The sequence below is a fragment of the Gekko japonicus genome, unplaced genomic scaffold, assembly GCF_001447785.1.
Source record: "Gekko japonicus isolate JY-2015 unplaced genomic scaffold, Gekko_japonicus_V1.1 scaffold2490, whole genome shotgun sequence".
Classification (NCBI taxonomy): domain Eukaryota; kingdom Metazoa; phylum Chordata; class Lepidosauria; order Squamata; family Gekkonidae; genus Gekko; species Gekko japonicus.
Genome location: NW_015165317.1, coordinates 172,361 through 184,228, shown reverse-complemented (window position 1 = coordinate 184,228; position 11,868 = coordinate 172,361). Strand labels below are relative to the sequence as shown.

At 47.4% G+C, this 11,868-nt stretch overlaps 2 protein-coding genes across 2 annotated transcripts in view; both read right to left on the bottom strand.

Annotated features, from left to right (window-relative positions):
* The window catches only part of LOC107109800 (butyrophilin subfamily 1 member A1-like), an 11,829-nt gene extending 4,750 nt beyond the window's left edge, over positions 1-7,079 (bottom strand). The window contains exons 1-3 of the mRNA XM_015410504.1: positions 7,041-7,079; positions 5,665-5,687; positions 3,110-3,228 (exon numbers count right to left, since the gene is read on the bottom strand). Of these exons, the coding sequence (XP_015265990.1) occupies positions 3,110-3,228; positions 5,665-5,687; positions 7,041-7,079 (181 nt within the window). The remainder of the gene's footprint in view (positions 1-3,109; positions 3,229-5,664; positions 5,688-7,040) is intronic.
* Positions 7,080-7,785: 706 nt separating this feature from the next.
* LOC107109799 (zinc finger protein RFP-like) overlaps positions 7,786-11,868 on the bottom strand; it is a 6,896-nt gene continuing 2,813 nt past the window's right edge. The window contains exons 2-3 of the mRNA XM_015410503.1: positions 10,789-10,884; positions 7,786-8,100 (exon numbers count right to left, since the gene is read on the bottom strand). Coding sequence (XP_015265989.1) covers positions 7,786-8,100; positions 10,789-10,884 — 411 coding nt within the window. The remainder of the gene's footprint in view (positions 8,101-10,788; positions 10,885-11,868) is intronic.

Genomic DNA, 11,868 nt, shown 5'->3' with positions numbered 1-11,868 from the left:
GGGGGGGGCTGTGTCTCAAAAGCTGCCTATTCAGGGCAAAGAACCCGTGTGGAAACACTCCAAGTTACCTCCTGATGGAAAGCAGAGCTGAGTTTCTGCACAGTGGAATTTAGCCTGGCTGCTTAAGGAATAAGTGTTGGAAGTACCAGATGTGATGTCCCTGTGTCTCAGCCTCCAGAAGTAAGTGACCACAGAGAGTTGCAGGTAGATAGGCAGACACTAAGCATCTTCCTGTTTACTCTCTACTGTCACTGACTCCCTTTGAAATGTACCTCAACACTGTTTAGGGAAAAGTAACTTCCTTCTGTCTCTCCTCTCTCTCTCTTCCATGCACACAAGATGGAGAGATGCAGGATACCTCTCTGCACCTGCACCCATCTGTTCGCTAGAATAGCATAGGAACTGTTCCCATCTCTCTACCCTACAGTATCATGTATTTCTAGAATAATGTATTTATTTTGTTTCACACTGCAAGGTGGCTCTGTGTAACTTTGTAGTCTTGCCAAGCACATGGTAGGTCTGAGACAAACACTGCTGCATTAAAGCCAAGTGCACTTTGTTAACTAAAGGATCTGGACCACCAAAACCAGTACCCTTCCAAAAAGGCTATAGGCCCAGCCTACTGGGCCTAATTAGAACTAGGTCAGAACCAGGACCAGTTCTGAGCTGCAAAAATTGTGCTGACCTGGAATCAAGGAGTTTAGCTTGCCTGTTCCGTCAGCGATTGCCAATCTGCCTTCTAAACAAAGAGAAAAGGAGAGCTGCAGGCAAATTATTACAAAAGCAGCGTGTGTGTGTGTGTGCGCTTGCAATCAGAGCCTAACTCCTGAAACGAAAGCAGGGAACAAAACAGCAAGAGAGATGGCTGCAAACACCTTCCTTTCCTGGAAGCTGCGACTGCAACTGGCCCTAAAGGGAGAAAACTTGTCAACATAGGCCCATTCTGCATCTAGCATTTACTCCACTATTTTACCAAACCCACGCTGAAACAGAAATTCTCCTCTACATTGCATGCCACTTTCACTTTCTTTGTCATCATCATTTTAGGAGTTGGTCAATGACCGTGAATAAAACTTATCTATCTTTGACTGTCAGATTTTATACTAGCCTCCACACTGCATGCTGGTTTCACTTCCTTTGATCTCTCAGTTTCATGGTACCGTCTGCATAGATTTATGGCCATTTTATGGCCGTTCAGGGGTGACTTTGCAGTCAGTACAGTGGCATTGGCCCGGGGCATTTGAATGTGGTTTTGAGACGCATCTTTTTCTGTTCCAGTGTGGGTTTGGTACAACAACGGAGCAAATGTTAGATGCAGAGTGGGCCCCTCCTCTACCCGATACAGAACAAAAAGGAGAAATGGGAACATGAAGACGCAAAGACGCAGAGTATAATAGTGGACAGCCTGGATGATGGCTACCTGTGCAGAACTGAAGGAATGGACACTGCAAAGGCCATCTAGGGCAGCCTTGTAAAGATGCATAAGGCAACAGGGCTGGAATGCCAGGTACGAATTATGTCAGAGGCTGAATTCACTAAAATTCCGTGAGGGAAGTTCTCTCAGTGAGCATGTTAACAAGTTGTCTAGCATATTTTCTTCTCTTCAAGACTGTAATGAGCAGGGGTTATTTCCTGCAGGAGCGCACAGGAGCGGAGCAGTAAAGAGCCCAGGGGGCGGGCACATGCAACAAGCCCCACCCCCTGCTCCCAGCAGCCCTCAGTCGGAGCAAGAAGCAGCCAGGGAAGTTGCAGAGCTCCCACCCGGCCCCCGGTTCAAAACAGTCCTGTGGCACCTTTAAGACCAAGTTTTATTCAGGCTCAAGCTCTCCCTCCTCTGTGAGGACAGATCTGCACCTCCCCCCCCCAATAGCTAGCAATCAAAAACAGTCCAGTGGAGCCTGAGCGGTGGGTGTTGCCTTCTGACACACTTCCGGTGATGTCAGGGGGTGTGGCATATGCAAATAAGTTATGCTAATGAGTTATGCTAATGAGCTCCTCCACCCCTTGTTCTACAAAATGACCCCTGGTAATGAGGATTTAGATGACCAGGCCAAGATCACGGGATTTTTCATATCTTTTACCAGAGACCTTTGCCCGTGTTATTAGTTTTTGGCAAATTAAGGGGGATTTAACTTTTGAATCGGCTGTCTCTGAGATTTCTGACGAGATAAGGAGACGTGAGAACTTACATGCTAATATCCCTACACTGTCACAGCGATTTGCTCACAAAGTATATGTTAAGCCAAGGCAGGGACAAAGATTCTCCTGACCTGAGAATGCATTCTCTGATCCTGAAGTTCGCCTCCATCAAGGGCAATTCACTGTCTTTGAGACACAGCAGACAAAACAGCCAGGCTATTCTCCAGTGGCAAGGCCCTTTGATATTCAATGCCACAGATGCCAATTAAGAGGACAGGAGGCAAAAGAATGCAAAACACAGATGGAGGGAAGAAAGTCGGAGTCCAGTGGCACCTTTAAGATCAACGAAGTTTTATTCGAGGTGGGAGTTTCCGTGTGCACACACACAGAAACTCACACCTTGAATAAAACGTTGTTGGTCTTAAAGATGCCACTGGACCCTAACTGTTCTGTTGCTTCAGACCAACATGGCTGCCCACCTTGATCTATGGAGATGGAGGGAGAACACAACGTTTAAGAAGAAGACTACAAGCAATTTTAGAGCTAAGAATTTCTCTGCTTCTCAAGAGGAAAAGTCTCCCCTCCCCCACCGGACACCAAAGTCTGTGCTAGCATTAAGTGACATTCCACAGTCTATTCCTTCCAACACTGTCTGTACCGTGCAGGAGGCCCCTGGTGCAGGGGGAAAAAGCTCAGGGACTCTCAGCATAGGAGGTTGGACAATCCCTAGCACTTCTCTGTGCAAAGTCAAACAGCAAAGGATAACTCTAGTCCACGCCCACCCAAACGAAGAACTTGCAGGAGTACCGTGGGCCACTGAACTCTGCCCCAAGAATTAAGGTTCCTGTCTGTAAATGCTCCAGGGGCCTTCCCTTTTCACCCAGCCCTGGGTGAAGGAATAGCCTGCCAACAACAGCCACTTTCTGCTTCAGGTAATTTGCCTGTGGCTAAAAAAAAGTTTCTTCTTTACCTATGAAGTAGTTTACTAAGCCCTTCACCGTGGCACTCATTTCCAACAGTTCCAAATAACCCCACTTCAAATCCACTGAGACATCGTCTAGAGTCAGCGAACCTGTTCTCGGCTGACACCTGGTGAGAAAGACAGATGGGTTAGGCTGAAAGGGTGTGTGGCTGGCCCAAGGTCGCCCGTCAAGCTTCCAAAGCAAAAGTGGGGATCCAAATCTGGGTCTTCCAGATCCGAGTCCACATTGGCTATCTTGGATAAATGTACTGTTTTAATCACACCCCTTCAGCTGTACATGCATTGAATATAATGTGAGAATTACCTGCATGTATAAAGATGGAGTGCATCGTAGTATATGGGATGTACACGCATTCACTGTAACTAGTGGACAAGGCTACTGAATCAGACTCCTGGTCCATCGAGGCCAATACTGTCTCTTGTGACTGGCAGTGCTTCTTCAGGGTCTCAGGTGGAGGTCTTTCATATCATCTACTACCGGGTCATTTTAAACTGGAGATGCCGGGGATTGAACCTGGGACCTTCTGCGTGCCAAGCAGATGCTCTAGTGCTGAGCAATGGACGTTCCCCCATTTATCCATGACAGCACCCCTAATCAATGCTCCCTCTAAGCTGTGGAGTCTGGTGATCAAAAATTCTACTTTGTCAGCTATTGGCATCAAAGTTGAGAACAAGCAATTTGGCTGATGTATAAATTAGCTTGCTCTGGAGCCATCCTTCCTGAGCTAAGACAAAAATGTGTAAGCCGGAGGTTAAAAAGCTGTGAGCTAGCTCACACTAATTCAACTTAGAGGGAACACTGTCCGTAATACACACCAGCATGCCCTCCTTTCCAAGGATCAATTAAACCTTCACTTATTTATTTATTATTTATTATTATATTTTTATCCCGCCCTCCCCTCGAATGGGGTCAGGGCAGCTAACAAACAAGGGCACCATGTGCCAAGTATAAAACATTAAAATGCATTTTCCCCGCAAAGAATCTAACACTGCAACAGGAGCTTTAGGCTCTGTGTGCAATATCTTCCCAATGATATCCCAGTCTTTTAATGCCAAAGATCCATTTTCTGGATACCAAGAGCATTGGCTTTGAATCTCAAAAAGCATTTGAGTGAGGGTTTCAGAAGAAACTGGCCTGCCAGCTTTCTGGGTAATAATCTGAAGTTCCTTTAAATGTGCTTGCAGGGGTAATGCTAGTTTAGCACCCATCTCACCAATGAGGGGTCGCGAGGATCATGACGAGGAAGTACTTCTTGAGGCCTTTGCCAGGCGTTGGTGAGATTGATCCGTAGATAAGCCCCTCATTAGGGCGTCACTTGCGGTGCTGCTCGTTAGGGTGTGGGGTGCAGGGTTCACGATACAAAGACGACAGGACACAAACAGCTTCTGCAGAAAGCTGACTGAATGAAGGCAGGAACGAACGAACTCCCTCCTCTCACTCACCAGCCGTATTTATTGAATATAAAAATCCTCCCCCCCTCCTTTACATTACATCATCCTAGGCATGAGACAGGAACTAAGGAATGTTATCAGTAGTTGCTCCCCCGCTTCAAGGTTAAACCATCTGCGTAGTGAGCAGTAAACAGATTCCATCTCGGCCTCTCATGACGTATAAGGATTTCAGCTCCCAACCTCCAGCCAGGAGAATCCTGGACTGCCCTACACCGCCCTCCCCTCGAATGGGCTCAGGGCGGCTAACAAACAAGGGCACCATGTGCCAAGTATAAAACATTAAAATGCATTTTCCCCGCAAAGAATCCCCACCTGGTCTCCTGATTCGACTGGCTTTCAAGCAAGGGAAACCTTTAACCTTTACAATGGTCACCGCCTATTTCACCCACCCTTTCTCCCAGGAACTTCTGCCCGTTTTTTAAAATCCTCACAACTGTGCAGGTTATGCTGGGAGAGAATGATTGGCTCAGGGTCACCCAGTGAGCTTTAATGGCTGAACGGGGATTTGAATCAGACCTTCCAAATCATAATACAACATCCTAATCATGACACAGTTATCTAAGTGAGCTTTAACTCAACAAGGCTTGTACCCTGGGAAACTGCGTTGTCTTTAAGGTGCTACTGGAGCTCAGTTTTGTTCTACTACAGCAGGCATTCTGTTAAAACAGAGCTTCTCCCTGAAGCACTGAAGAGTTACTACTGGAGTTGTGCATGATCTCACTACCTGAGATTTTGTGGCTGGCTCCACTTCCTGTGGCAGTCGTTTTGTGGGTACGCCCGCCAGCCAGCATCAGAACTCCAAAGGTGCCCACAGGTTCCAAAAAGTTGGGAACCCTTGTACTACAGACTAACACAGTTACCCACCTGAGGGAGGGGGACACTCCTAGATCATTCTCAAACAGCAATCTTTGTTTAGTCTGATTTTGTGAGGCCCCCAGCACTGTTAACCCAAGCGGTGAGCCTTTTGAATGTAAACAATTCTTTAAAATCAGATTTCCAACAGATTCTGAAGCCCACTTCCATTTTTACATCAATTCAGATCTACCTGGCACTTTACTACTAAGGTTTCATATTTGTTTTGGGGTCCTTACCTGTCATACATCTTCATGGCATCCTGTGGAGGGAGGAGAACAGAAAGAAAGCGCATTTGTCATGGACGATGGCTAGAAAAGTTCTCTAATGGCTGCCACCACTCTGGTATGAGTCTCCTCAGGAGGGCCCAGAGCACCCACCTGAACCCTTTATACTCTCCTTTTCCAGCAGGTCCCCCTTTATAAGTGACCAAATGAGGCGTGAGGCCCCAGACAGAGTAACAAACTAGTTTTATTGACGAGATTTAACAACAACTGTAGTTCAATAACATGTAGGAAAAATAAGCACAGTAAAGGTAGGAGAACCAGCAAAATAAGAAACCGTCACCCATCTGACTAAAATGTACCTAACCTTGGCCTCCAGCTGACTCACCCCCTTTGGACGAGGGATCCCTCCATATGCAGCAGCTTCACACTAGCCCTGCCCCCTTAGAGTGAACAGCCTCACACTTTGGGGGAAGCCTTTCATCACTTCTTCCCGGGTAACACCCTCTACTCTTCTAATGGGGTAAATTTTCCCCCCAAATGCCCCATTAACCAATCACAGGCTCCAAAAGGTGACCTGGGAAATGTAGGCCCTGATAGCTCCTCTAGGTACAGGCGCCCCTGGAGCCACTAAGGCCTCCCTAGAGCCTGTAGGTTGCACTACTATAGGCCTAGGATCATGACAGCATTCTAGAAACACCTGTCAGGCTTTGGATAGTGAATTCCCTCTTGCCTCAACACTTTACTGTGCAACTGTAAAAAGAGCTACACTATTTCCAAGCCCACTGAAGTCAAGAGCCTTAGGATCAGGGCTATTTTTGGGCAGCAACGCACAGGAACAAAGTTCCAGCTGGTTTCAGAGTTGGCCACGCCCACTATAGCCAAAACCTCTGCGTGTGTGGCTACAGAGCGAAGGCCTGGGGGGCCGTGGAAGGATTGGGGAGACATTTAAATACCTCCCCGTGCCTTCCCTGGCCTGTCCAAGGGCCGGCTTGCCTGGGCTCCCCACAGTCACAGGGCACCCGGGCAAGCCAAGGGAAGGCATGGGGTGTGGCCTAATGTGCTAATGCGCTGCGCTGTCAGGGGTGTGGCCTAATATGCTAATGTGCTGTGCTGTCAGGGGTGTGGCCTATTATGCTAATGAGTTCCAGCTGGGCTTTTTCTACAAAAGAAGCCCTGCTTAGGAGGGTGTAACATCCAGGAAGGACTGCACTGCCAATTCAGACCAAACACAGAGCTATCAACTATGTCTCATTTGTTAAAGTGGATTACAAGCAATCATTTCAATCCTGGATTGCCTTGAGAAATGCTGCATTGTTGCCTGCGTACACACACTTTGTCCAGGAGAGACCCTGCTGGTATCCCAGCATGCGCTGCAGCTACAACGGTACCAAAAAAACAAACCAGAACTCGGCCACTATGTTCCACATGTGTGTATCCTGCGAAACCACAGAAGGACTGCCTGTAGAGAAACTTCACACCATGGTTTCAGATACTAGTATGATGTATTCCATACTAATCAGGGCAGGGGTCCCCAACCTTTTTGAGCCCGTGGAATTCTAACGCACAGTGGTGGGCACAGCAACAAAATGGCCACCGCGAGAGACAGAGCCACACAAAGGAAGCCCAAGTGCGGGACGGGGGGCAAGAGGAGTAATTTTATAAATTACACCAGGAAAGAACAGTGAGAGCAAACTAAGGGGCTGTGCTGGGATTTGAACCCAGGTCAGCCTAGCCTAAGCCTAAAGTTCTACGTGCTCTACCACACTGGCCTTTAAAGAGAGAGTGAAACATTTTGCATGATGATCCTTTCTCAGCAGGGGGTGTGATCCTGACACACCTCTTCTTACCAAGGATATTGTGCCAGCCAGGATGGCCTTCCCCTCCCACACAAATAAACTTGCTTCATGGATTTCAAGTTTGCCCTCTGCCAGCCTATTAGGCAGCATATCACCACATAACCATCATATTTGGGCTTCACTTTCACACTGCACTTCTGCGACAAGCTGCAGAATCTCCCACAAACGTTCTTTCCCACGAATGTTCTTCCTGGACCCCATATGACCCCATATTACCCACAGATGTACTTGAAGAACTTGAAGTCTTCCCTCCTTTATTTGGGGTACAGGTGATTAACTAAGGAGGTCCAAGCAAGGTTTCACCCCAGCTTTCTCTGGGAGGAAGGGGGAAACCCCAGCAGAGAATAGCCCACAGTCTCACCCGCAAGAATTCATGCACCGGTTGTGAAGCCTTCTCCTCCAGCAGCCGGATGTTATTCTCAAGAGTGAAGATATCTAGACAGAGATGGGCCAAGTCACGGTTCCTTTTGTCAGCTACCTCCCCGGTCACAGACTTGAAACGTGTCAACAAATAGTCCTCTTGGTTTATCAGGAAATCATACAATTGCTTGAACACAGTAGCTATCGTTTGGTGCTCTGTAACTGAATTTTTCTGCAGCAAACAGATGAAAAGAAAACCACAGATCGGAGCCATGAAGGAGTCTGTCCAGATACAAAATATTAAAATACCTTCCCTATATATGGGGAGGGAACTTTGAGGGCTCTTACGTTCACAGTAAGAATCACAACAGGCTCTACAAGGTGGGACAGTATCATAACCATATGGCAGACAGGGAATTGAGACTGAGAAAACTGGTTGTTTAAAGTCACCCTGCAAGTCCATGGCTGAAGCCAGAATCAAAACAGACACTGCCATGGTAACAATTTGCTGTTGTGAATACAGAGGCACTCAAAGAGCATCTACACAGTAGTTTCCCCTGTATATGCTCTACCTCAGACCCCCACCACAATCAACATTCCCCCAGGGCAACCAGGGGCTTTTAAAAATCAGTAACGTAAAACATTGAGAAAGCAGCAATCTCCCATCATGAGTTAGTTCCCAGCTTCCATTTAAAGGAACTTTAAAGACTCGAGCGCTTTTCATTGTGGAGATACAAGAGGAAAGGAGCATCCCTTATATCTCTACAACAAAAAGGGCTACAAACTTTTAAAATAGTGTAAACTAGGAATGCAGAAGAAACAACACACAGCAGGAAGAGAACATTATAAAGTCTAGAGCAGTGTTCCCTCTAAGCTGAGTTAGTGTGAGGTAGCTCAGTTTTTTAGACTCCAGCTCACACATTTTTGCCTTCGCTCAGGAAGGATGGCTCCAGAGCACACTAATCTACGCAGTAGCCAAATCACTCACTCACAACTTTAATGCCAGTAGCTCACCAAGTAGAATTTTTGCTCACAAGCCTCCACAGCTTAGAGGGAGCATTGATCAAGAGGTCCTCTCCTCCCACCATGACCTGAATAGCCCAGGCAAGCCCAATCTCGTCAGATCTCAGAAGCTAAGCAGGGTCGACTCTGGTTTGTACTTGGATGGGAGACCTCCTTGGAATACCAAGCCTGGAGAACAGGAGCAGGCTTTGTTCAGCCACCTCTCTGAATATCCTCCAGGCCCCCAGTAGGGGTCGTCGGTCATCAGAGGTCGACATGACTTCCAGGTACAGACACACAAATACAAAAAAAAAAAAGTAAGAAGAGACACACACACCCCAAAAAAGCCTGAGAAAAGCCCTCTGGTGGCATGAGCAAGAACAGCAACTGCAGGGGCTGAGGCAAGACCAAGGGTGCTGATGTGGGCAAGACCCTCAGAAATGTACAGCTTCCCACGGAGTCTGCAAAGTTGCTTTGGCTGAACTTTCCAAGATGACTGGAACAAACCAGGTTGAGTAGAGTGCAGAAAACCAAGGGGGGAACTTGGAAAAGAGAGTGAAGTAATGTGGATGCCAAACTAGAAGAAACCCTCTGTGTGTCAACAACCTGGTGAAGAGTATAAGGTGTCAAACTCATTTGTGAGGAGAGTCGGATCTGACACAAATGTCATTTTGTCGGGCCGGGCCATGTGTGCCACAAGCTGTAACACCAGGTACCAGAGATATAAACTGTATAAAGGACTTTTCTCCCTTTCTCACAATACAAAAACTCGTGGGCACTCCATGAAATTGCTGAGCAGTTGGGTTAGAAGGAAGTACTTCTTCACCCAAAGAGTGATTAACACACAGAATTCACTGCCACAGGAAGTGGTGGCAGCTACAAGCATGGACAGCTTCAAGAGGGGATTAGATAAACATATGGAGCAGAAGTCCATCAGTGGCTATTAAGCACAAGGTATAGATAGGAACTCTTGGTCTGGGGCAAGTTATGTGCACTGTATTCTTGGTGCTTGGGGGGGGGCAACAGTGGGAGGGCTTCTAGTGTCCTGGCCCCACTGCTGGGCCTCCTGATGGCACCTGGTATTTTTGACCACTGCGTGACAGAGTGTTGGACTGGGTGGGCCATTGGCCTGATCCAACATTGGCTTCTCTTATGTTCTTATGTTATATGTTCTTATGACACAGGCAAACCCAACTAACAATTTTTTTTACTCAAAATACAAACGAAAGCAATTGATTTACTGGGGAACCCACAAAAGCCCCAATAAGTATATTCAATCATATGCAAAACTAGGTTTCTTCCAAAGGATACCATAAAGGGGGGGGTACCTTATACTTCCATACATATCAGTTGCTTGCTGGCTGGGTAAGAGCCCTGGATGGGCCGGTTCCGGCCCCTGGGCCTTACATTTGACACCCCTAGTTTAAGACTGTTTAAAGAAGGCTCACTAATACAGTGTGTACACTCATTCTACTTTTCTCTCTGGTAAATGAAAGGTTTTAAAAAAATTGTTTTTCAAACTTGCAGAATTGGTTTAATCGGAAGTGACCATGAAACCAAGAAAACCCAGGTTCACACAGCCTGGGCAATAATCCCTGCTCAAGTCATTTTCAACTCTCATAGCTGCCCCTCTACTCTCCATTCCCCTTTTCTTTAAGCACACTGCACAAGGCACCATAATAGCCTTTCTGCACTGTGACACCCCAGCATCTGACAGCCAGTGACATGAGGCAGGAGGCAAAGAAGAAAAAGGGGAAAGGCAGAGGAGTCCCATTTCTCCTCAGTTCTCCTCTAGCCCAACCGCAGAACAGGATTGCTAGAAAATGTTCACCTTTGAATGATGCTGTGGTTCCCTTGTGGCTCTTCCCCCCCCCCAAAAAAAAGTTTCATTCAGTTCCCAGAAACAATCGGCACCCACCTGCAGATTTTCACTCCAACCCAAAATGTGAAATTTATTCCTCACCATCTGAGCCCGCACCTCGTTGAGCGTCTCAACATAGGTAGAATACCAACCCTGAGAAGAGAAAAAAGAAAACAGGGCTACATTTACCTGTAACCGTTGTTCATCGAGTGGCCTTCTGTGCAGGCACACGTGGGACTGCAGATTGCAGGCCTGCCGCGGAGAAGAGATTTCAAGCTTTTAAAGAAGTTCTCTAGGTGTGCTCCCCTCCCCCTCTGTCTGGAGAGATCCCTTTCCTACCCAAAAGGTCACGTGACAGAGGCGGGGCAAGAACTCCCTCCTCGCAGTTCCCTTCGCTGCCATGAGGAGACCTTTACTCAGACCGGAGAATGCCGTTAGTAAAACACATAAATGCGAGCAGAGAAATGAATAAAGGCCAAGGTAACAACTTGAACTTCAGTTGAGCATAATGCAATGGGGACACAAATCAAATAATAAATGTAGACATTGAGTATAGAGACATTTTTCGAAGTCACTCCCCCCACCCCACAGTCTTGAGTGACCTGTGGCAGGGGCAAACGGTTTGCATTGTGGTAGAGTTTAAGGTCACCCCCCATGTCCAAGCTGACAGGAGGTGGCCAGCACCCCACAGCAGGGAAAAGAGGGAGGGATGTGTGCCCGCACAGAAGGACTCTCAATGAACAACGGTTACAGGCAAGTGCAACCCTGTTTTCATCACCTTTGCTTCTGTGCAGTCCCACATTGGGAGAACAGCAAGCTCACTTTACCAGAGAAGGAGGAGGGCGTGGCCTGATCAGTGAAATATTGCCTGTAACCTGCCTGTAACACCGCCTTCCCCATGGCAGCGTTGTTTCTGGAGTCCACATCCATTGAATAGTGCTTGCCGAATGTCGGAAGGAGTGGACCATGTCGCTGCTTCGCAAATGTTCTCCAGAGCAAGTCTGGCTCAGAATGCTGCTGAAGAAGCCCTCCTGGAGCGAGCTTCCAGAGGCATAGCGCAAGGCACCTTAGCTCCAAGCATAAACTGTTCTAATTGCCGAAACCACCCCTCTGGAGAGAGACTGGGCCGATGCGGCT